General features: G+C 55.9%; 4 protein-coding genes across 12 annotated transcripts; 2 read left to right on the top strand and 2 right to left on the bottom strand.

Annotated features, from left to right (window-relative positions):
- Positions 1–480: 480 nt before the first annotated feature.
- On the bottom strand, positions 481–3,761 carry B3GNT9 (UDP-GlcNAc:betaGal beta-1,3-N-acetylglucosaminyltransferase 9). Of its 2 annotated transcripts, none has more exons than XM_066348403.1 (2): positions 3,407–3,761; positions 481–3,057 (listed from the first exon to the last, which is right to left on the bottom strand). In XM_066348403.1, the coding sequence occupies exon 2, from the start codon at positions 3,029–3,031 to the stop codon at positions 1,814–1,816; it is 1,218 nt and encodes a 405-aa protein (XP_066204500.1). In that variant the 5' UTR covers positions 3,032–3,057; positions 3,407–3,761; the 3' UTR covers positions 481–1,813. The 2 variants fall into 2 exon arrangements, with proteins under 2 accessions (XP_066204500.1, XP_066204499.1); XM_066348402.1 differs by having other exon boundaries at positions 3,377–3,760.
- Positions 3,762–6,665: 2,904 nt separating this feature from the next.
- TRADD (TNFRSF1A associated via death domain) lies at positions 6,666–12,641 on the bottom strand. Of its 5 annotated transcripts, XM_066348171.1 has the most exons (6): positions 12,439–12,641; positions 12,118–12,333; positions 8,933–9,091; positions 7,835–8,109; positions 7,556–7,751; positions 6,666–7,438 (listed from the first exon to the last, which is right to left on the bottom strand). In XM_066348171.1, the coding sequence occupies exons 3-6, from the start codon at positions 9,081–9,083 to the stop codon at positions 7,128–7,130; spliced, it is 933 nt and encodes a 310-aa protein (XP_066204268.1). In that variant the 5' UTR covers positions 9,084–9,091; positions 12,118–12,333; positions 12,439–12,641; the 3' UTR covers positions 6,666–7,127. The 5 variants fall into 5 exon arrangements, with proteins under 5 accessions (XP_066204268.1, XP_066204269.1, XP_066204266.1 ...); XM_066348172.1 differs by having other exon boundaries at positions 12,118–12,641; XM_066348169.1 differs by lacking the exons at positions 12,118–12,333; positions 12,439–12,641 and adding an exon at positions 11,815–11,929.
- Positions 11,945–16,727, top strand: FBXL8 (F-box and leucine rich repeat protein 8). 2 transcript variants are annotated; one of them, XM_066348168.1, is made up of 3 exons: positions 11,945–12,039; positions 14,201–14,389; positions 15,491–16,726. In XM_066348168.1, the coding sequence occupies exons 2-3, from the start codon at positions 14,241–14,243 to the stop codon at positions 16,461–16,463; spliced, it is 1,122 nt and encodes a 373-aa protein (XP_066204265.1). In that variant the 5' UTR covers positions 11,945–12,039; positions 14,201–14,240; the 3' UTR covers positions 16,464–16,726. The 2 variants fall into 2 exon arrangements, with proteins under 2 accessions (XP_066204265.1, XP_066204264.1); XM_066348167.1 differs by having other exon boundaries at positions 11,966–12,039; positions 14,197–14,389; positions 15,491–16,727.
- A 578-nt stretch (positions 16,728–17,305) lies between these two features.
- Positions 17,306–22,167, top strand: HSF4 (heat shock transcription factor 4). Of its 3 annotated transcripts, none has more exons than XM_066348164.1 (13): positions 17,306–17,517; positions 18,135–18,243; positions 18,337–18,464; positions 18,556–18,680; positions 18,928–19,003; positions 19,141–19,205; positions 19,737–19,839; positions 20,121–20,245; positions 20,371–20,598; positions 21,124–21,229; positions 21,321–21,386; positions 21,504–21,573; positions 21,854–22,167. In XM_066348164.1, the coding sequence occupies exons 1-13, from the start codon at positions 17,395–17,397 to the stop codon at positions 22,003–22,005; spliced, it is 1,476 nt and encodes a 491-aa protein (XP_066204261.1). In that variant the 5' UTR covers positions 17,306–17,394; the 3' UTR covers positions 22,006–22,167. The 3 variants fall into 3 exon arrangements, with proteins under 3 accessions (XP_066204261.1, XP_066204263.1, XP_066204262.1); XM_066348165.1 differs by having other exon boundaries at positions 17,381–17,517; positions 18,005–18,243; XM_066348166.1 differs by lacking the exon at positions 20,371–20,598.
- The last annotated feature ends 165 nt before the right edge of the window (positions 22,168–22,332 follow it).

Raw genomic sequence — 22,332 nt, forward strand, 5'->3', positions numbered from 1 at the left:
GTGTGGCCAGGGTGGCCCACCTGCTCTTCCTTGTTCCTTTCTTGCACGCGCTCCTAGCCAGGCCCAGTAGGCACATCCCACTAATTGAAACACAGCTTTCTACCATCCAGGTACATGCCCAGGCCTGGTTCCCATCCTTCTTGGAACCAGCCTTCAAGGTTGCCTGTGCCCCACTGCCCCCACCTGGCTGGCGGGGCTGCATGTTTCCATCCTGTTTGCCTCTTTTATTTAATGCCAAAGTTTTAGCCAAAGACATCTTCCTCCTTTTGTTGTGATTCAGCATTCTGTTCTGCACTGTGGGCTGGCTCCCCTGCCCTAACCCTGGACAGCGTTCGCTGACTGCGCCCATTCATGGTTCAAGGCCTCTGGGGACTCAAGGAGGGCTGGGCTGCTCAGTCTCTTCATGGGTCTTGTTAAGGAAAATAGTGTATGTGTTTTAAAAATATTAACCTTTTGAAAAGAATTGAAAAGAGAAATGTGTAATTTTATCCCATTTTTAATATTTTGGTCTAGCAAATTGTGATACATAGATGACAATTTTGTGAGTTTTTCAAATGTGTGTACAGATTTTTGTAAATATGACTCTTTTGTAATTAATTCATGTACAGCCTCATCCTGTATAGTTTAACAATGAATGTGCAGGGGACCTGCCCTGGGCTCCTAGGTGATTCCCTGGACCTGCTGCCAGGCTTGTGTGGCGCTCATGACTTTGTGACTGACTAGTGTCTTCCCATTTGGACTATGGCCTGGCCACAGACACCCCCCCAAACACACACATCCCACTATTGGGGTAGTCAGGACTGTTCTCATCCTCCTGGGATAAGGGAACCTTCCTCATGTCCTGCCCGCAATTCTTCAATAAAGATCTGTGTCCTCAGCAGCGGCTCACCATGTGCCATTGCTGGGATCTTTGTATTAAAATAAGTGTGGGGACATTGAATTCTTTTTTAAGAGTATGGGGAAATGTATAGTGGAGTCATCTTTGGAGAAGTTCCTTGGCTTCTCTGGGAAGGCAATAGAGCCTCCAGTAGGAGATCATCATATAGTAGTTGTGTGGATACAGGTGTTTGTGCTGAGAATAGTTGGGAGATGTGGAAAGGCTTTAAGAAGAACCACGTACTTGGTCATCCCTGTGTACCTTGATCCCTGATGTTGCAGCCAAATTCGGGTCCAGAAGGGGGTGGCTTCTAAAAAAGGAGATCTAAAGACCCTGACAAGGCTGAAAATATAATTTGGAAGGACAGGCAGGAAGCAAAATGCCTCCTTACAGACTGGATTTTAACAGAATACCTCCTAGTTTGATGAAGACAGAAACCAGGTCACCATACCTCCCTGTGGCGTCTAGCCATCAGAAAGACCTGCATGTGTGCATTATCCTAGGAGTTCCAAACCAAAGAGTGTGGTTAGATTCCACTAGCACTTGCCATCCCACCCTCCTTACTTTGTACTAGGAGGACTGACCACGTACCCCTGCATGACAAAGAGTGTGGATATCTCAAAGGGCTGTCATTAGATGGTTCCAGGTCCACTCGCATTAGGCAGACAGGAGCCAAGCTCAATCTTCATTCCCTAGGACCTGGAGGAAGCAGACACCTGACACTCTGGAGCTGGTTCTTGAACTGCCCTTTTGGGGGGAGGAACCACATACACCAAGATAATCCGCCTAGAGAACCCCCTTTCAGACTCCCACTACATCTTTTTTTTTTTTCTTCATTTCACTCTCAGTGAGTTGAAACCACACCTTTAAGGTATCATCACAGCACCTACTACATCTTAAGTCTGAATGCGGTGAACCTAGGGCTGTGCTAAGTTACTAAGGGCCCCACTGGAAGGGGCCAGTGGCGACAGGCAGTGGCCGGGCACAGGCTGGCCTATGGGGGCCATGCAGCAAGTGCCACATAAGCCAGATATCAGCAGCTGATAGTCCATGTACTACAACTAGCTCACGGTAAAAGCAGGGGTCGAAGGTGCGCAGGTGTGGCGCAGCTGAAGGCTGGGGGATGCCAAAAGTGCGAAACGCAGGGTGAGGCTCTGGCGTTAGCCGCAGGCGCTGCAGACACATACCCAGAAAGACATCGTCGATGGGGAAGAGCTCGACCTGTGCACAGGCGCCAGACAGGCGGCGTAGCGTGGCCCCCGAAATCACGAAGCCACCGCCGCCTGCATAAGCTGGGTAGGCAGGTAGGCCGTACACAGCCTCAGGGATGTAATATTTGCTGGCTGGTTCCCGGATTGGCCGCGCCTGTACGATCACGTCGCCTGCAAGCATGTCCTGCGCTGGATCCCGTGCCGCGAGAAACTCTAGCAGGTTTTCCACATGCACGAATACGTCGGCATCGCCCTTAAAGACGAAGCGCACGTCTGGGCAGTAGGCTGAGGCCCAAGCCAGAAAGTGGATCTCCTTGAGCGTTAGGTTGAAGAAAGTGTCGTCGAAGGCCCAGAGCAGGATGTCCGCATAGGTGCGGCTCTCAGCATGCAGCAGGGCGTGCCAGTGCGTTTGCGTGCCCGCCCCCCGCGCTCCCTTCGCTTCTGCCTCACCTAAACCCACACCCCTGGGCACTCCGAGCAAGAACACGCGGCGCACGAGCGCCCCCTGCACGCGACCCTCGGCACCCCATGTTTGGCGCACTGCTTGGCGCCGCTCCAAGTCCGCCGCCACTGACTTGACAGCGATGAGCAAGTCGGGTCCTGTGCCGCGTGCGCCATCGCCTAGGCACTTGTGTGGCTGGTTAATGAGCAGGGGAAAGCGTCGCTGGTCCTTGGCGCGCAGGTACCGGACAAAGTCAAAGGGTCCTGTAGGTGTGGGCGGTTCTGGCGTATCCTCTTCATAGGCCAGCAGGGCAGCTCCTGCATCCGGTGCCTGAAATACACGGAGCCGGGGGGTGGGCTCCGGCGCTGCCCTCCCTTGCGCTCGCTGCGAGTTAGTTGTAGGGGCCGTTCCATCGCGCTGCGCGTAGAGCAGGAGGCCGAGGGCTGCGCCTAGGAGTAGTGTGAGCGACGCGTCCCCACGTAGGTGCAGCCTCCGCCTCATGTCTGTGTGGCTAGTGCCCGCGCCCCCTGTGTAAAAACTCTGTCAGGGCTCCGGGCCTCGTCCTCTCCAAGGCAATGGGCGGGAGCCCACCTGCCTGGGGTCTCCAACTACCCACAGTACATCCCCCTCCTGTTCCCTTCTATTCTGAGCTCTGTCACACACACACCCATCGGGATGGGCGCCTGAAAGGACAAGAAGTCCATGTAGCCAAATCCCACCCCCTCAGCTTCGGCCCAGGACTGTGCTCCAAGGCCGGAGCAGGGAAACGCAGAGCCTCACTCAGCCCCACACCCCGCCTGTCTTCCCAATGCTGAAGCCAGATCCCTTCTACCCCTCTCTACCCACCGCGTCAGTCCTTGGGATCCCGACACTCACGTTCAGCCCTTGGGAACTCCGCGGCCCCGGACGCCGGGGCTTCCGGGGCTCCCGGGGCTCAGCGCAGGGTCCCAAGGGCGGCCATGGCCAGGCCTGAGCCAAATGCAGCGTTGGCAGGAAGGGGGGTCAGGGACGCTGCCACGTGACCCTCCAGCTGTGCGCGCCCGGACAGCTGGAGCTCAGCTCCACCCCAGCGCTGCTGGGAGGGCTGTCTCCGAGTGGAGACTGATGTCTGAGAAGAAACCTAACCGGCACTTTTTCCTGGGAATGCCTGGAGAGGTGGGTTCTGGTCTCAATACAGTTTCAAGCTCCCCCAATCCACTTTTCAGGGGGCAAGGGCAGGAAAAAGCAATCTCTCTGGTTAGTCTTTCCACCCCACCCCGGATTCTCTGGAGTGAGGCAGGGTCTGGGCTGGCAGGGTGTGGGAGTGTTGCTGGCAACCTGGTCCTAAATCACTGGGGCCCAGGGTCCTATCATCGACCTGGCCACTATCCCAGCCCATTCTTGGAAGTGTCTTTCTTCAGCTTAGGAGGAACTCTGGTTCCACCAGGCAGGGTCCATAAACTGCTCCTGGGACACATGGCTGCCTTCTTACTCTGACCCCTAGCAAAAGCACACATGTACCAAGACAAGTCATTCAATTCTCATAACAACCCTGTCATCAGTTCTTACTGCTTATGCCAAGATGGGGACACTGCCACTCGGGGAGCTGAGTGACTTGCCCAGGAGCATAAAGGCAGAAGGTAAGAGCACTGCCCAGGTCTTCTGGAATTCGGTCCAGAACCCTTTCCTCTGTTGTCCCTCACTGCTCTCCCCATCCATCCACTGGGACACAGGAGAGAGGGCCAACCCTGTTTTTTTTATCATCTGTTAATTTATTTTCCCACCTGTTAATTTCACAGGTGAGCACTTCAGTCTGTATTTCCCTGTTCTGTGTACCCTGGTCCCTAGTGCCCCAGACCAGCATAGCCTCCTGCTGGTAGAAATAACCAAGCCTGGGCCACTGCAGGCCGGATGGCGGACTTCTGAAGGAAGCCAGTGAGCACAGGGTTTGATCTGGGATGCTTATGGGCAGAGGTGCTCTGGAGACTGAGTGTCCCATCCTTGCCTAATTCTGCCAGCTCCGTCTTTCTGGAACTCAGTCTCCAAGTCCCAACATATGCAGTGGGGCCGGGAGATTGCAGCCCCCACCCCATCCTGCCCAAGAGTTTGAGGACAGGCTACGGAAACCAGCGCTGCTCTCCAGCGCCGCCTTCTTTTCAGGGCCAAGCCTTCTGACAACTTCCCACTAATGTTCTCCCTTAAAAATCAACCCCCCCCCCCCCCGCCTGACCTGTGGTGGTGCAGTGAATAAAGCGTTGACCTGGAAATGCTGAGGTCACCGGTTCGAAACCCTGGGTTTGCCTGGTCAAGGCACATATGGGAGTTGATGCTTCCAGCTCCTCCCCTCCTCCTCTCTCTCTGTCCTCTCTCTGTCTCTCTCTCTCTGTCTCTCCCTCTCCTCTCTAAAATGAATAAATAAATAAACTAAAAAAAAAAAAATCAACCCCCCCCCCGGCCCTGGCCGGTTGGCTCAGTGGTAGAGGGTTGGCCCAGTGTGTGGAAGTCCCGGGTTCGATACCCGGCCAGGGCACACAAGACAAGTGCCCATCTGCTTCTCCACCCTTTCCTTCCCCCTCTCCTTTCTATTTCTTTCCTCCCGCAGCTAAAGCTCCATTGGAGCAAAGTTGTCCAGGGTGCTGAGGATGGCTCCATGGCCTCCACCTCAGGTGCTAGAATGGCTCCCATTGCAATGGAACAATGGGCATGCCAGGTGGATCCTGGTTGGGAGTCGTCTGCCTGCCTCACACCCACCCCTTCTCACTTTGGAAAAATACCAAAAAAAGAAAAAAAGCAAACCCTCCTGAGCCTCACTCTCCTTTTCAAACCTCCCAGGATTCTGCTATTCTGGTTTTCTCCACTGCCTCATCTCCCACCCCTCCGTGGCCTCGCTTGAGGCTGTACCCACCATGTCCCAGAAATATTCCCAGCAAACACTCCTTCACCTTGACTGATCTACAGCCTCCATCACAGCAGGTAGGTATTCCCTTGGTTCCCAAATCTCCAGTTTTCCTCCTTCTTCTATGAGCTGCTCTTTTTCTGGACCTCCCCCTGGGAAACCCTACCCACTCATACCTGTCCCTTTGTGAATCTTGAACCTTGACCTTCTGCTGAACTCAAAACTATAGATCCAGCTTTCCTTAAATTCTCTCCCTGGCCCTGGCCGGTTGGCTCAGTGGTAGAGCGTTGGCCTAGTGTGCGGAGGACCCGGGTTCGATTCCCGGCCAGGGCACACAGGAGAAGCGCACATTTGCTTCTCCACCCCTCCACCGCGCCTTCCTCTCTGTCTCTCTCTTCCCCTCCCGCAGCCAGGGCTCCATTGGAGCAAAGATGGCCCGGGTGCTGGGGATGGCTCTGTGGCCTCTGCCCCAGGCGCTAGAGTGGCTCTGGTCGCAACATGGCGACGCCCAGGATGGGTGGAGCATCGCCCCCTGGTGGGTGTGCCGGGTGAATCCCGGTCGGGCGCATGCGGGAGTCTGTCTGACTGTCTCTCCCCGTTTCCAGCTTCAGAAAAAGGGGGGGGGGAATCTCTCCCTGGATATTCTACAGGAACATCATGCCCAGCTTGTTCCAAACAGCAAACACTTCACCTTTCCCAGGCCCACATGCCAGCAGGAAGCCTCACTTTTCATCCAACTGGCAAAGGCAGAAACTAGGTCTCACTTCATTCCTTATCCAGTGTTATCAGGCCTGTTATCCTTTGTCCAAAACAGCTCTGTGTTCATCTCTCCCCTCTATCTCCACTGCCCCGGCCTGGGGCATTGTCCCTTCTCTCTCTCCTTTCTCATATTCACCAGCCTCCCAGCCTTCATTCCCAAAACCCTTCAAAGCCTTCCCACTGACCTACGGATAAAATCCAAACTCTATAAAGTGGCTTGCCAGACCCCATACTCTCTACTTTCCCCACTTCTCCCTGGGTCTCTGCAAATCCACCCACCCCTAGATCTAGCCACTCAAACTTTCTGTTCTTCTAACAACCCTCCCTCTCACCTCCCTCAAGACCACACCAGCAGCTGGCTATGCCCAGGACATTGCTCTACTCTCAGTGCCCACCCCCCACTCTCTCCCATGTTCACACTCATATCTCTCCCAGGAAGCCTAACCCCTAACCTGGGTTAGGCCCCTCTTTAGTGCTCCCACAATTACTTGTATTTTTCTCATCAAGAAACATTAATGTTTTATTACTATTTGGTGTCCCATACTGAGTGTGAACTGAGGGCAGGCAGGATTGTCTACTTTGTTTACCACAGTATTTGCAATACCCTGTATGATGCCTAAAACACAACAGGTGTCTAATGAGTTGATTGTTCAATGAGTGAAGAAATAAGAGCTAGCCAGAAGCCCCTCTTCTGGGGTGAGGTGAGGCCGACCTCTGCAGCAGATCACCCTCACAGACTGTCTCTATTGTAGTATCTGGGGCCGAATCCCCAATGGTACCCCAGCAGGCATGGTCGGTGTTTATCTGACTCCTGGAGAAGGCGGTCAACTCTGCCCAGCACCTGGAGCAAATAGGGTTATAAGTCCTGTGGATGTACAGATCAGCAGTAGCAGCAGAAGGGACCCGGGTGCTCCAAACCCTGGCTGGACAACTGGACGACCTCCCTTTTGTCTGCTACCCAGCCTAGGCCCGACCATCGTCGGGATTCGCCAGGCCCAGCAAGTCCTCTGCCAGGCTGGTGAGCTCGTTCTCCTCCAGCGCCTCCACCAGGCGCTGCAGTGTGGCGCGACGGCCCTCAGCTTGCACAAAGCGCCGCAGTAGCTGGAAGGCTTGCTCGTACAGCCCCTCGCGCTCATACTCATAGGCCAGAGAGTCGAGGGCGGGGTCCCGCAGCGCACGACAGCCTCGCTGCAGGGTGCGCCCAACCTTGCGCCATTTGAGGCCCACTAAGCGTGCGAATGTCTGCTGGTCCTTCAGGCTTAGCGGCCGGTTCACTGCGGAGGTGATGGGAAACAGAGTGAGCTTGGGGGGGGGGGGGGGGGCGAGGGCGGCAGACAAGTACCCGTACATTCCCGCCCCTTGATTTCCCGGTGACCCTGTCTGTGCCTCACCTACGGGCTGACCCTGGAACAGAAAAGTCTGGCCAGATACCGGCAGTGGCGGCTTCTCCTCCGATGGAGAAGGGGTCAGGAACTGCGAAGAGGCAGGAGCTTCCACGTTGCCACCCTGGCCCCCCGCGCCATCGCAGGTCAGATGCCGGAGAGCATCCTCCAACTCAGCGAGTTCCTCGTCCCGGAGCCGGTCAGGCTAGAGAGGGGAGTGCGCCGTCGGTAGGGGCATTAGCCATGAATCCCTGCCCCACCCCCGCTCTGGACCCAGCCGGGCCGCACCTTCTGGCCGAAGATACAACTCAAACAACGCTCCTCATCCGTCAGCAAGGAGTCCAGCACCTCCACGCCCGCGCGCAGCTCCAGTTGCAAAGGCAGGGAGTGCAGGGTGAGCCCTGCGGCCAAGTAGCGCTCCAGCGCCGCGCGCAGCGTCCCCTCGCGGTAGGCGCGGAGGAAGCGGCCGCAGGGCTGGCGTCCGCAGAAACGCAGCTGTACAATCAGCTGCGAATCGCTGCGGTGTATCTTGAGCATCTGCAACACGTCCGGGCTCCCGCTCTCTGCAGAGGCGGTCAGTCAGGCGCCAGGTGGTCCCCAAGCGGTCGTTGGAGGGGTAAAGCTCGCAATCAGACTCCCTCCCTACCACCACCACCCCCCACCTAGGGGCGCCGGGCTTACCCCTGAGCTCTCAGCCAGAAAACAAAATTGACATACCAGAGTGAAGGCCAGGACCTATCACAGGGAGTGGGTACCACCCTAGCCCCATTCCTAGAGTCCCATATTAAGATGGGGCAAAAGGACGTGGGGAGAGACTTTGCAGCACAGAGAGGGGCAAATGCCCTGGGCAGCCAAGCTGACTGGGTAGGTGGTAGCAAGCGGGGTGGGGAAGGAATGAGAGGTCTCCTGCTGCCCGGGAAGGAAAGGGGCTCGGCTGCTCTGGGGCCCTAGTGGGATCCCCTAACTGGGTTCAGCCTCCTGTCACCTCTGCTCGGACAAGAGAAAGGAGGAGGCAAAAGTAGGTACAAGACTGCCAATACAGTCTTGGGCAAGGAATGCTGCAGTGAAAGAGGAAAAGAGAGAGATGTGCAATTAGTAGAAAGCAGTAAGCTGGCTGGTTTGAGGAGTGGGAGACATGAAGCAGCGGAACGTTATTGAATACATAAGTAAATCATACACAGACACATGTCTACACTTAAGGGCACATATGAGGAGTAACAGAGAAGACAGCCTAAGCAACCAGTCCACCTCCTCTCCTTCCCATGCACAAGCCCATAGAGCTCAAGTGGTGTAGGGTAGGGGGGGGGGGTCTCAGCCCTTAGCCCTGCCCACAAAAGGTCCCAGACCCAGGCTGCTCCTTTCTCTCCAAGTGACCCAACCACACACCTGCCAATACAGTCCGCAGAGCCTTGTACACTGCCACCTTCTGCTGGGGGTGCGCATAGGCATCCGACAGGACCACCTTGTCCAGCGAGGACTCCACAAACAGGTATGCACTGCCCACCCACTCCTCGAGCCCATTTGGCCCAGCAGCCATCTTGCCTCCTGGAGATGCAGATGAGTATCCAGATCACCCCCAACCCAGTCCTGGAGATAACTGTACAGTCCCACACGATCCAGCTGGCTCACTTGTGAGGGGAAGTTCATCCTCCCACAGGCAGCCCCTTGTGTGTCTGGCTCTGCATAGCCCAGCCCAAACTTGCAGTGAGGACTGTCCCTCCACTGACTTTTAAAAAAAAGCCCAGAGTCACAATGGAGAGAGGAGAGGTACTATCCTGCAGTGGAGGCAAAGAAGTTATTCCCCAACCTCAGGCCAAGTTGTCTCTTACCAAAGCTGACAGGAGACACATCATCCTGGATGGTGCCTATGCCCCACAACCAACCAGACCCATGTCCCAGAATGCCCTCAGCTTGAACTTGAGCCCCAGTATCCCTTAGGACCACAGCCCCCACGCCTCCCTCAGCAGTTTTGTCACCTGTATTCCTACTATACATTCTGACTTCACTTCAAAGGACACCTGTAGTTTGTGCCTGTCCAGACACCTTTCACCAATCCTGGCTGACCTTTGGGGACTTCTCTTTTCCCTTTTAATCCATATGCTTGTTGGGAGGGCTAACCCCACTCCCTAGCTCCAGGTGTGGACATGTGAAACAGGTCTGGCCAATTTGCATATTCCATTCTCTTTCCTAAAATGACTAGTTCAGAGTTGGGTAGATTCAAGATGGAGCAAGCAACCTGCAACTTTGGCTGGACCAATAGGAAAGAGACACTAGTTTCCCTTCCCTTGGGGCTGAGCTGGCAGGAAGGGGAGGTCTCCGTCCGTCCTTTGCCACTGCTTGGGAAGAGCCCAACTGAAAATGAAACTGACATAGAAGGAAACAGCCTGAGAGGAAGAGGTACACTCCTAACCGCATTATGCCCCTGGGTCTAGCTGCACTCTGGCTTTTCAGTTGTAAACTAAACCATTCCTTTTCCTTCTAAAGTACTTGGAGCTGAGCTCTGATCTTATGCAGCTAAAGTTGTTCTATTACAGATACTTTCCCTGTTCAGAGACAGTCTGGGCATCCTGGTTCTAGTATCTCCTCCATCTACTGACAAAATCCTAACCCTAGATCAGGAGGCAAAATTCCCAGCCAGAGAAGCATTGCACTGTGCCAGGAGGCCTGCCTCTTCCTTCCTGCCTCACCTAAGGCAACATCTCACCCATACCTATAAAAATGGGCTCAAGACCCTACCTCCTACGCCATCAGCCATACTTCTTTACTATCTGGTCTTTGGTATTTACATATGTGGTCTAGTTGTGCTGAGCCCCAGCTGTGAGCACCCTGGACTGACCTACTGCTCTGGGCAGGACAGATAGAGTGACCCCAACTGGCATCCATTTACATGAGGAACAGGGAACCTCAGGGGAGGGATGCCAGGAGGAGCCAGGACCACAACCTTGAGCATTGTTGGGCAGGTTGTTTCAGATGTGTCCCCAGACCTTAACCAGAGAGCCAAAGCTGGGACAGTACCTGGGCAGGGGCCATGCAGCATCAACAGATTTGGCAAGAAAAATACCTGGTGGTGGTCCTACCATGGGTCTGAGCACAGAAGACATGCCTTTGAGTTCCCCTCCCCCATACCAATAACCTTTTGGTAGACAGTATATTAATACTTGTGTATGTATCCAAAGCAATGTCTATGGGGATGGCAGAAGATTTGGGAGATTTTAGTTCTCCTTCTATTTACCAATATTCTACTTTACGTAAAATAGGTACATTTGCTTTGTGCTAAAATGGCAAAATATAAAATAAAGTGTTTTTCTTAAAAAGCAAGAAAGTAAAATAAAAAAAACAAAGACGGGGTGAGTCTCTGTAGGCGACAAGTGAGGCCAGGTAGAGACAAGTGGGAAGCCCTGGGGATGCGGCCCAGGGAAGAAGAGAGTAAAAACCTGCCCTGGGAACGTTTGCTCTTTCATGTCTTCTCAGACCCTTAACTTGAGGGTGCTCTCCCGATGGATGTGGTCCTGCTCCAAGGAGTGGAAATAGGGGTCAGGGTGGAACCAGAGTCTGCCCAGCAGGCCTTACAGGTGGGCACTGGAAACTTGGAGAAAGGGGACCCTCCATCACACTCACTAGGACTGGACAAATAGGGTAAGGCAAACAGGTCTGCCGGGACCCTTGGCTCCATGTGCCCTTGGGAACCACTTCCTACGTGCCCTTTCACAGAAGCCCCTCCTCGGGAAGCCCCGCGCCTCACTCTCCCGGGGTTCGCCTCTCTTTGGGTCGGGCCGTGCTAGGTCTTGGAAAGGCTTAGCTGGACTGAGACTGAGGGCCAGCGCTCCATTAACACTCTCTACAGTCCCCAAGCAGCCCCACCTCGGGCCAGACGCGTGGCGACGGCCTGTGGGCGTGGCCCCTGGAGGATTGAAAGTTTGCGACTTCCAGCGTGTAGGAGGGCGCGCCCCCTACTCCTCTTCCGAGCTCTGGAGGGGAGCTCCCCAGCCTCCCACTAGCTCACCTTAATGCTGGGATTTCGCACGCGCATCTGGCTGGGGAGGTCAAGAGGTCTCTGCTCTCAGATCCGTTCAGAACCAGCCCCTAGCTGGAACAAGGAACCTACGGGGACCCAGGTCTGTACCCTCTTTCCCGCCTCCCACGGAAACAGCCTAATAGGCCCGGGCGGGGCAGCCGCTGTTGACAACCGTGCCGCACCCAAGCTCCTGAACCAGGATCCACCTCTGCTCCCGCCAGTACCGGGAAGCCCACACACCCTCTGCACTAACCTGGCCGCCCCGGCCCGGCCCGGCCCGGCCCGGATTCCCACGCCCGCCCGGCTCCACTGGATCCGCGCTGCTTCCGGGTGTGCGCGGAGCGCAGGGGCGGTGCCCGAGCTGCCCGGTCCGCCCCGGCATCCCGCCTCCTGAGCTCCCGGCAGCTCCTTCCCGCTCACAGTCCTCCAACGCGAGTCCCCAGCCCAGGGGCAAAGCACACCAGGTCCGCCTTAACAGGTAAGACACTGGCACCCGAGGTTAGACCGCAGGAAAAACTGCCCGCGGCAAGGGGCCTTGGGGATTTGTGGCTCTTACAGGGCCGCAGATCTCCCGGGTGAAAGCTGCCCCGCTTCCTCAGGGGGAAACAAGGGGGCGTCTCGTGGGGCCAGAATGTTCTGGTGCTCGATGATCTCTGATCTCTGCTATTCACTGACATTTAAGACGGGGTGCCGGTGGGTTCCAGGTTCAGGCCTGATTGAAGGTATCAGAACTTCCAGGATACACGCGCCAATTCCAGCAGGGACCGTTAGCCTGGAAAATACGGGGAAATAGGAAACTGACAAGTGATGTGAAACATTGTGTACGAAAAATTTCAAGAACCTTAAAATAAAGTTGGCAACTTAAAAGGATGCACACTGTCCAACGACGCCGGACTCGGAAAGGCGGCGCTCCGGGTGGATCTGCGGAATTTCAGCCTAGTCTGAACCGCGCCGACGGGAACCTGGGCTGCTCGGAGGTCAAGATGCGAACTTGAACCCGGGGCCTCTCGGGTCCCAGAGCCCCAAACTTTTCTCCCACCAGCCTTTCATTGGAAGTACTCAGGAAGTCTTTCCCTGAGGGAGGAGGGGGGAAGGGAAGGAGCCACCCCTCTCCGGGCGAATTTATCTGTGCCCCGCCTCAGGCTTCCTGATTGGCTTATGGTCCCTGCCACTTAAAACTCTTCGCTAATGCTCCCGCCCTATTAACCCTACTGTCACTCTCTAGGGTCAGTACGGGGTTTTTCAATTTGGGACTTATGGAGCCAACCGGCGCTTGTTGAAATTCAGATTCTTGGGCCTACTCTTTCCGGAGACCCTGATTTAGTGTGTGGAGCCGTGGATTCTGTATTGGGAACAAGTGTCCAAGTGGCTCTGTGATCCCTCACGGTCTGAGAATCCCTTATTTCAGTGGTCCTCGAGGTGGGGGTTGGGCCCAGTCCTTCCCTAGTACGCAGGTTTGAAGTTGGGAGGGAAGCAGTACAGTGATCCTGGTAGACAGCTCTGAGTGTGTATAGGAAGGCCAGGAGAGGAGGCCGGCTCTGAGCTCAGGGTGAGGGAGGACCGGGTTGTTCCGCAGTCAGAGCCTATGCAGCTGCCCTCCAACTAACCTAGAGAAGACTTCATTCAGTAACTGGGAGAAAGACACATTTCCTAGGCAAACCAAGAATTCTCCCAAGTGCAGAAAACCCTCCACCCTGCATAACTGAAACCAACCAACATCAGAACAAAGGGTGAGAAAAAGGCATGTAAATTGCTTCTACCAACTTAAGCAAGCAAGTGAAGTGGGGGGATGAGACGACTACAAATACTCAGCTTCATAACCAGTATGGAGGTGTGGGGGAAGAACTTAGCCTTTGACTAAGCTTTAAACTGTGAGGGCTTTGCCAGCTTGCAGTCTCCCACAGTATTGGTTGTTGTTTTTTTGTGTGTGCTTTTTTACAGAGAGAGGGACAGATAGGGACAGACAGGCAGGAATGGAGAGAGATGAGAAGCATCAATTCTTTGTTGTGGCACCTTAGTTGTTCATTGATTGCTTTCTCATATGTGCCTTGACGGGGTGGGGGGGGGGGGCTACAGCAGACCAAGTAACCCCTTGCTCAAGCCAGCAACCTTAGGTCCAAGCTGGTGAGCTTTGCTCAAACCAGATGAGCCTGTGCTCAAGCTGGCGACTTCGGGGTCTCGAACCTGGGTCCTCTGCATCCCAGTCCGATGTTCTATCCACTGCACCACCACCTGGTCAGGCCACAGTATTGTTCTTGATTAACTTCATGCATAGATTGTGGTTGCGTTTCTTCTAACATTATATAAAGTGGGTATGTTTTTTTTCCAACACAAATGATAAAGTAATTTGAAGGAGAATCAGAAATCTTTTCGCATCCAAAGCTGACCAAGGGTTTGAGACCTATGCAGTAGCACGAGCCCATGCTTGGCTTAGTAACTTGGTTAAATGCTCTGTTGTCACTGACTTGAGTTTCTAATAATGTTTTTGAACAAAGGGTGCAGCATTTTCATTTTTCACTGAGCTCTGCAAAATATGTAGCAGCTCCTGGGCCACAAGCATTGCCATACATAGGCTCCAGTGTTCCCCTCAACACTCTGGCCTTCCTGAGCCCAAGGACGTCCCTCTCTCTCCAAGCCAGAGCTGCTGGGAGCTGCTGAGCCCCCACCCCACGAAGGGCAATGACTGAACCAGGGCAACTGCCTGAGGAGGTGTTGGTACTCATCTTCTGTCACCTGTCCCTGCCAGACCGTGCTGCCGCCGCCAGGGTCTGCAGAGCCTGGGCTGCTGCTGCCACCTGTAGTGCTGTGTGGCATGACACGAACATCAGGTGAGCCAGTTCTTACCCTCCTTCCTCTTGCCACACTCCAGTCTTCACCCTCTCTTTGTGGAGTCAGGGATTGGGAAGATTCAGTGACTCTCCCCATATTAAAAACCATAATCACCTGACCAGGCAGTGGCGCAATGGATAGAGCGGCTGACTGGGATGCGGAGGACCCAGGTTCGAGACGCTGAGGTCGCCAGCTTGAGCGCGGGTTCATCTGGATTAAGCAAAAAAGCTCACCAGCTTGGACCCAATGTCGCTGGCTCGAGCAAGGGGTCACTCGGTCTGCTGAAGGCCCGCGGTCAAGGCACATATGAGAAAGCAATCAATGAACAGCTAAAGTGTCGCAATGTGCAACGGAAAAACTAATGATTGATGCTTCTCATCTCTTCATTCCTCTCTGTCCCTGTCTATCCCTCTCTCTGACTCTCTCTCTGTCTCTGTAAAAAAACAAAAAACCCATAATCATTACTAACATTTATTGACTGCCTATTATTATGTATCAACCATTGTTCTAAGTGCCTCACATATATTAATAGCTAGTATTATCTCCATTGTACAGATAGGAAATTGAGGCAGAGTGAGTTACTTCCTTTAAGTCACTCAGCTAAGGAGTGGCAAAGGCAGAACGTGAATTTGGCCTGCTCCAAAACCACTAAGAAATCCCAGTTCCTAAAAATCCTGGCTCTCTCCCTGCCAGGGTTTCAACTTGTGGCAGACGCGTCCAGTTCTTTTTTTTCTTTGATTATTATTTTTAGAGAGATAAACATCCATTTGTTGTTTCACTTATTTGTGCATTCATTGGTTGATTCTTGTAAGTGCCCTGATAGAGGACTGAACCACAACCTTGGTGTACAGGGATGGCCCTCTAATCAACTGAACTATTTGGTTAGGGCTGAAGTCTTCTAAAGGGATAGGATGGGAGCTCCCTCCTAGCATTAGTGGCTAGCTTGGGGTAACTAGAAATGGTTGGGACAGGGAGGTGTGGGGGTGAGGGTAGAAAGTGGGGACAGTAGGTGCAACTCAAGCTGAGGAATGGGTAGAGTCTTCTCTTCAGCTTGGGGGGGGGACACATAGATGCTTCTTCTTCACCCCTCTAACCCCAAGTTGCGACTGTGAGCGAGAAGGCATGGTGCTACCTTATCTGTCCTCCTGCCTGGACCACATTCACAACCTGCGGCTAGAATTTGAGCCATCGAGGGAGCCAAGCCGCCAGGTGGCCACGGAGCTGTTGACTGCATTGGCGGGCTGTGCCCCAGGTCTTCGAGGCCTGTGCCTGGAGTGCCGCGGAGAAAAGCCGCTCTTCGACGCGGGCCGGGATGTCCTGGACGCGGTACATGCTATTTGCAGTACAGCTCGGGGGCTGCGTCACCTCGACCTGCGGTGCTTGCCCTTCACTTTGGACGATAAGCTGGTGCTACAGGTGGCACGCGGCTGCCCCGAGCTCCGCAGCCTTTTCTTGAACAACTGTACACTGGTGAACAGCGTGGGGCCGGGGGCCGTGCTCGAGCTACTAGAGGCCTGCCCGCGCCTGTGCACCCTCGGCCTGCACCTGGCCAGCCTGTCACACACCGCCCTCGAGGTGCTGGCAGCACCAGACCGCGCACCTTTCTCGCTCCTGGCGCTGAGATGCGCCTGCCCTGAGGATGCACGTGCCCCCCCTCTGCCCAACGAAGCCTGGGCCGCGTTGCGCCACCGCCATCCGGGACTGGCTGTGGAGGTGGAACTGGAGCCAGCACTACCTGCTGAGAGTGTGACTCGTGTCCTGCAGCCAGCAATGCCAGTGGCTGCGCTGCACCTCTGCCTCTCTGGGGACCCTGTAGGCTCGGTGCGCTTCGCAGCACTATACTACGCTGCAACCTTGCGCGTGCTCGAGGTGCGCACCACCGCCTCCGCGGAGCTGGATGCCTCTCTGGAGCTGCTAGCTGCGCGCTGCCCAGGTCTGCGCGAGGTGCACTGTTTTTGCGTGGTGAGACCGTCGGTTCTGCACGCCTTCCGCGCACACTGCCTGCGCCTGCGCAGCTACACCCTCAAACTAAGGCGGGAGCCACATCCCTGGCGGCCCACGCTTGTCGAGTGATGGAGAAAGCCCTATGCCGCCCCAGCAGGCATGTGGCTGTGAGATAATGTTTGCCCAAGTGCGGGTCAACTGCTAACCTGCTCCTTCAGGACTCTGTTGTCTCTTGTGCCTCTTGGGGATTGAGGGGAGGCGAGTATGCCCTCGGTGTACTTGATGCTAACATCTGCAGACACCCACTGTCCCCGCGGTACTGTGATCACCCTCCTCCAACCTCCCTCCTCTGCAAACGAACACTAACGCTGCGCTAGCCCTGCAGCTGGGCGTGGGGAGGGCGGGGAGGGCACAAGCTCAGGCCAAGCCTCAGTGAAATAAATCCTACACTATCTCTACGTCCAAGTAAAAGACCCAGTCAGCTCTGAACGGGGGAGGGCAAAGATCCGACAGAGGTCCGAGGGGCCGTCCAAGCAGGAGTCGGAGAGATTGAGACTTCAAGGTCCGTCTACTGACGCGGATGTGGGAGTCATGGGCGGGGCACTCCTTATCCTGGGAATGACAGCGCCCCAGAGCTCGGCAGGAAGGTGTCCGCTTCTCCTCCCGTCCTCCCTCCCCCGCTCCTCTCTGACCGCTCTACCCGAGGCTTCACTGTGCCCCTGACCATCGCTTTCTAAGACTTTTCCAGCTCACACCAGGCTGCCCATGGACTATTTCTCCCAAATAACAACAGAAGAGACAGCAGGTCCGAGAAGGGTGGAACTCGAGCCCGGGTCTCCCTCTTCCCCACACCCCGGTACACACCTCCGACCAGCCTGCCCTTTCTGTCTACGGTACCGCGGCCCGGCTGAGCCCCGCCCCGCGGACTTGCACGTGGGCCCCACCTGACCCGGCGCTGGGAGGCGGAGGAGGGCGGGGCGGGCGGCAAACACAGCACTGGCCCCGGCTTTGGCTGGCCAGCCGCGGCCCGGCCCAGCGTTGAGCGGGCCGAGACCGCGCCATGCAGGAAGCGCCAGCCGCGCTGCCCACGGAGCCGAGCCCCAGCCCAGTGCCTGCCTTCCTCGGCAAGCTCTGGGCGCTGGTGGGCGACCCGGGCACCGACCACCTGATCCGCTGGAGCCCGGTGAGGGCTGGGGCCCCTCGACTTCCCCAGTGGTACCCGGGATTCCTCCATGTCAGTGAGCAGTGAGCATCCACTCCCGCCCAGCCCGCGCCTGGGACGCGGCTGTGGGTCTCTCGATTCAGCGGTCCAAAGTAGTTTATCTTTGGTAGGGGGTGTGCGAGATGGAGGTGAGGTGACTTCTGGGTGAGGAAAGAATAGCAGTCTTCTGGAGACCTAAAACCCGAAGAATCTTTCTGGTCATTTAGTTCCCACACCACCCATCAGACAGATCGGGGAGACAGAGGCCAGAAGAGAAGGGCTGGGTCTGGTTCTATCTCTAAGAGTCACATCACGGGTCTGGAACCCAGTGTGGCCCCTGCACCTCCTTTCTGAGAACCAAAAGGGAGTCTCTGGGTCAGGCTGGGGTAGGGATTCATTGTGATCGCCCCAGACTAGGCCTCAGAACTGGTTCTAGCCTGGTTTTGTCCCTTGTCCCCATAAGTGACAGGCCTGGTCCTTAGAGTGAGAGCGTGTGTGCACACTCGCCAGAGTGCGGGCCTGGCTGTGGGCGAGCACCTGCTCACTGTATTGTCCGGTCTCCGCCCGCATGGTGGGTGGGAGGGCGGCATTATCCGCAGAGCGGGACCAGTTTCCTTGTAAGCGACCAGAGCCGCTTCGCCAAGGAAGTGCTGCCCCAGTACTTCAAACACAACAACATGGCGAGCTTTGTTCGGCAACTCAATATGTGTGAGTACCTAGGGCCCAGCGGGAAGTAGGGGTAAGTGACTCGACGCGTGGGGATGAGGCAATCGATTTACGGCTCCACGCCCCACTCCCTAGACGGCTTTCGAAAGGTGGTGAGCATCGAGCAGGGCGGCCTGCTCAGACCCGAGCGCGACCACGTCGAGTTCCAACACCCGAGCTTCGTGCGTGGCCGCGAGCAACTACTGGACCGCGTGAGGCGCAAGGTGGGAGCCAGCAAAGCGGGGTGGGGGTGTTGGACAGGCTGAGCCTGTTTTATGTGACTCGGGCCCGTTGATGTTCCTCAACTGCATGCAGGTACCTGCGCTGCGCGGGGATGAGGGCCGCTGGCGCCCCGAGGACCTGGGCCGGCTGCTGGGCGAGGTGCAGGCTTTGCGGGGAGTGCAGGAGAGCACCGAGGCGCGGCTGCGGGAGCTCAGGCAGTGCGGGGGAGGGGGCGTTGGGGGGTGAGGCAGGGGCGGGGGTCTGGGTGAGAGGACAGTGCGGTTTGGGGTAGTAGCTCTTCGCTCAAGCCTTGGCGCCTTCATCCAGACGAAATGGGCCGGGCCATGAAACTGTTCTCTATGGATGGATGACCGTCAGGGTGGTCGCGTTGGGGCGAGCCATTCCGTGGGGAGTGGTGACTGGGCGAACTCTCGCGCCTCAGCGCCCTCCCACCCCTTCCTCCAGGCAGAACGAAATCTTATGGAGGGAGGTGGTGACGTTGCGGCAGAGCCACGGCCAGCAGCAGCGGATCATTGGCAAGGTGTTCCTCTCCCCCACCCCATTTCCCTCTCCCATTCCTGAATACCCCTCTCCGCCCAGTCTTCTAACCCACCTGGAAGTGCCTTGTTAGAACGGGGCACATCCAAAGGATGAATTAACCCTTTGCTTCCTCTTTAGCTGATCCAGTGCCTCTTTGGACCGCTTCAGGCTGGATCCAGCAGCACGGGAGCTAAGAGAAAGCTGTGAGTGAGAAAGCTAGGGGCACTCACCCGCCCCTCCCCCATCCAGCGCCTCCTCTGCGAAAGGCCTCTGCAGGGACTCCTCCTCCAGAAATCCCTTCATTGGGAATCCTCATCCCCCCACCCCACACCAGTCTTCCTCACCCCGTGGCCATCACCCCAAGAATCTCCTTCCAGAACTTTCCCCCTTCTCCTCCCCAAGTTCACCACCAACCCCTTTCTCAGATCCCTCAGTCCCAGGGCCTTATCCCCAAATTTCCACCCCAGCAGTCCCTTCCCCCTCACCCCAAAGCATCCCAACATCGGAGGGTCTGGGGCTCAAACCATGCTCCCTCCCTCCCTTCTCTACCTCAAAAGGGCCCCCATTTCTGGGGGGAGCCTCTTCTGCCTCCAGCATGTGACTGATGCCCTGGCAATGGGCCTCAGCTCTGCTGACTTGGCTGCTGGGGCCTGTGGGAGGGAGGTGGTGCAGACTGAGGGGCATGGGAGATGAACCTACCCAGCTCCCTGCCTGGGCCCTGCCACCCTGCATAGGTCCCTGATGTTGGATGAGGGGAGCTCATGCCCAACGCCAGCCAAATTCAGTGCCTGCCCCCTACCTGGTGCCCTTCTGCAGGACCCCTACTTCATCCAGTCGGTAGGTTTTGCTTTTCCTTTCTTCCCTAGGTCACAGCTGGGCTTATGGAGAGCTTATTCCTTTTACACATTCCTCCCCAAATTCCTCTACCCCAAATAAAGAAGATGGAGGTCAGTGTCCCCTGCTACACACACACACACACACACACACACACACACACACACACACACCAGACTAGGCTCCCCAACATGGGCTGCAAACCTTCCCCCTTAGACCTGCTCCTTATGTCCTGCTTGGGTTCTGGCTCATCCTATGTCCTGAGCCTAATCTCCTACTTACAGCCCCCAGAAACCACTTCAGGCCTCAGCAGTCCTCACAGGGCCAGGGGCCCCATCATCTCTGACATCCCAGAAGACTCTCCATCTCCTGAAGGGGTCAGGCTTTCTCCCTCCGGTGGAAGCAGGAGGTAAGAGAGACACACTTGGACTGTCCTCTGGGGAGCCTGTGGGGGAGAGCCTGGCAGCTCAGATGGCTATGGGGGTAGGGGAGAGGTCAGTGCCAGGGTCTGGTTGAAGCTTTTCTCTGGTGCAGGGAGAAGGGCCTGGCATTGCTCAAAGAAGAGCCGGCCAGCCCAGGGGGGGAAGGCCAGGCCGGGCTGGCCCTAGCCCCAAACGAGTGTGACTTCTGCGTGACAGCCCCCCCACCGCTGCCTGTGGCTGTGGTGCAGGCCATCCTGGAAGGGAAAGGGAGCTTCAGCCCTGAGGGGCCCAGGAATGCCCAACAGCCTGACCCAAGGGGTTCCAGGGAGGTACCTGACAGGTGAGCAGAGAGCCCATTCTTGACTGTGAGCCCTGTGGGCCACTTTGGCAGTTAGACCAGCACTAGTAGGCCCCTGAAACTTCCCAGCCTTGTCTGCCCCTTGGTGGCTGAGGGGGATGTTAGGTACTATGATCTGACCTGGTTTCTCAGAGATGCTCTAAGGGGTACCACCATTAGAGGTCCTGGAAAGTGGAAACATCTCGGCGGTAGGGCTCAGGAAATTAAACAAGTCCATTGGGGCGGTTGTAGATTGTAAAGTACACAACAGTTTAAGAACTACTGGTATTGGCAGTTGCATAAGGAGGGGACACATCCCAAGACCCTAGCTCTATAACCCAAACCTTAGGCCAAAAGTAGGAGGCAGAAGCACTCTTATGTGCTCCTCCATGGGTATGTGGGAAGGGGGGTCCTCTCCTAGCACTTTCTAGATATTGTCAGATTTAGATCCTGATGTATCCAGATCCCTTGGGACCTAATTGGGAGAGTGGAGGTTACTGCAGGCCAACAGCAGTTCTCTGTGCACAGGGGGCCTCTGGGCCTGGAGAGGGGGAGCCGGAGCCCCGAGATTCTGCTGCCTTCAATGCTACTTCGGGCCCCCCCAGAATGTATGGAGCCTGCAGGGCCCCTGGACGTGAGTGCACCTTCAGCAGGGCATAGGGCTGGAGAGGGTCCAGCTGCCTATGCAGTCTGGGAAGGGCACTGCTGACCTGGAGCTTCCCCAGGTGCTGGGCCCCAGCCTTCAAGGGAGGGAATGGACCCTGATGGATTTGGACATGGAGCTGTCCCTGGTAAGATGGGGGTGGGGGGCTAGGGTTGCTGAGCCAAGCCCGTTGGTCCATGACTGTCCTCTCAGCCCAAGCCCCAGCTCCCTTCCCCAGTTGCTTCATGGGGTTCTCCCAATACAGATGCAGCCCTTGGTTCCAGAGAAGGGTGAGACTGAGCTGACTGTCAAGGGGTTAAATTCTCCAAGTCCAGGTAATGGTGTGGTGACTCAGGACCTGTGGGAGGCCCTGATTGGCCAGAGCAACTATGATTGGGTGGGCTGGGCAGTTTGTGTTTTGGGGGACATCCTTAGAGTTCAGGCTGCCCTGCAGAGAGCTACTTCACCCATCATCTCCTCACCACTGAGTGAAAACGGAGAGGTTGAGAATGGATGTTTAATCTTAGCAGACTAGAGGGCAAGGCGGCCGAGGCTTTCCTTCCCTGGAGAAAGCGGGATGTTTGTCCCTACTGAGCACAGCCTTACTCCTCCTAGGGAAGGACTCTACACTTGGGGCACCACTCCTGCTGGACGTCCAAGCAGCTTTAGGAGGTCCAGCTCTCAGCCTGCCTGGAGCTTTTACTATTTACAGTACCCCTGAGAGCCGGCCCTCCTACCTGGGCCCAGGGGCTGATCCCTCCCCCTGAGACCCTCTCCAGTCCGAAGCCAGCCTGGCTGAGGGCTGGCCTGCAGCCTTGGGCCCTTCTCTGCTTTCTGGCACCCCCTGGCGAAGGCTGACCCAAGACCCTGCTACTCAGCCGCCCCTTTCCACTACCAAGTTGTGCACATAAACCGCATTTTTTTCTGTTTCTGGTCTCTTTTCTCTACCAACCTGGGAGCATAGAAACAATGGGGGAGGAGGAGCGATTTGGCATTCGTTGAAGCATCCAGGTCCTAGGGCTTTTTATTTTATTTTTTATTTATTTGTTTTTTTGGTGACAGAGACTGAGCGAGACAGACAGGAAGGGAGAGAG

Source organism: Saccopteryx leptura, chromosome 9 (genome assembly GCF_036850995.1).
Source record: "Saccopteryx leptura isolate mSacLep1 chromosome 9, mSacLep1_pri_phased_curated, whole genome shotgun sequence".
Taxonomy (NCBI): Eukaryota; Metazoa; Chordata; class Mammalia; order Chiroptera; family Emballonuridae; genus Saccopteryx; species Saccopteryx leptura.

Coding starts and splice junctions, on each gene's coding strand:
- B3GNT9 (XM_066348403.1), bottom strand. CDS start 3,031: ATGAGGCGGAGGCTGCACCTACGTGGGGACGCGTCGCTCACACTACTC.
- TRADD (XM_066348171.1), bottom strand. CDS start 9,083: ATGGCTGCTGGGCCAAATGGGCTCGAGGAGTGGGTGGGCAGTGCATAC. Junction 7,752..7,834: donor GTTGTATCTTCGGCCAGAAG/GTGCGGCCCGGC, acceptor TCCCCTCTCTAG/CCTGACCGGCTCCGGGACGA. Junction 7,439..7,555: donor GTTCCAGGGTCAGCCCGTAG/GTGAGGCACAGA, acceptor TCACCTCCGCAG/TGAACCGGCCGCTAAGCCTG.
- FBXL8 (XM_066348168.1), top strand. CDS start 14,241: ATGACTGAACCAGGGCAACTGCCTGAGGAGGTGTTGGTACTCATCTTC. Junction 14,390..15,490: donor TGGCATGACACGAACATCAG/GTGAGCCAGTTC, acceptor TCTAACCCCAAG/TTGCGACTGTGAGCGAGAAG.
- HSF4 (XM_066348164.1), top strand. CDS start 17,395: ATGCAGGAAGCGCCAGCCGCGCTGCCCACGGAGCCGAGCCCCAGCCCA. Junction 18,465..18,555: donor TGGACCGCGTGAGGCGCAAG/GTGGGAGCCAGC, acceptor AACTGCATGCAG/GTACCTGCGCTGCGCGGGGA. Junction 20,599..21,123: donor TCCAGGGAGGTACCTGACAG/GTGAGCAGAGAG, acceptor CTCTGTGCACAG/GGGGCCTCTGGGCCTGGAGA.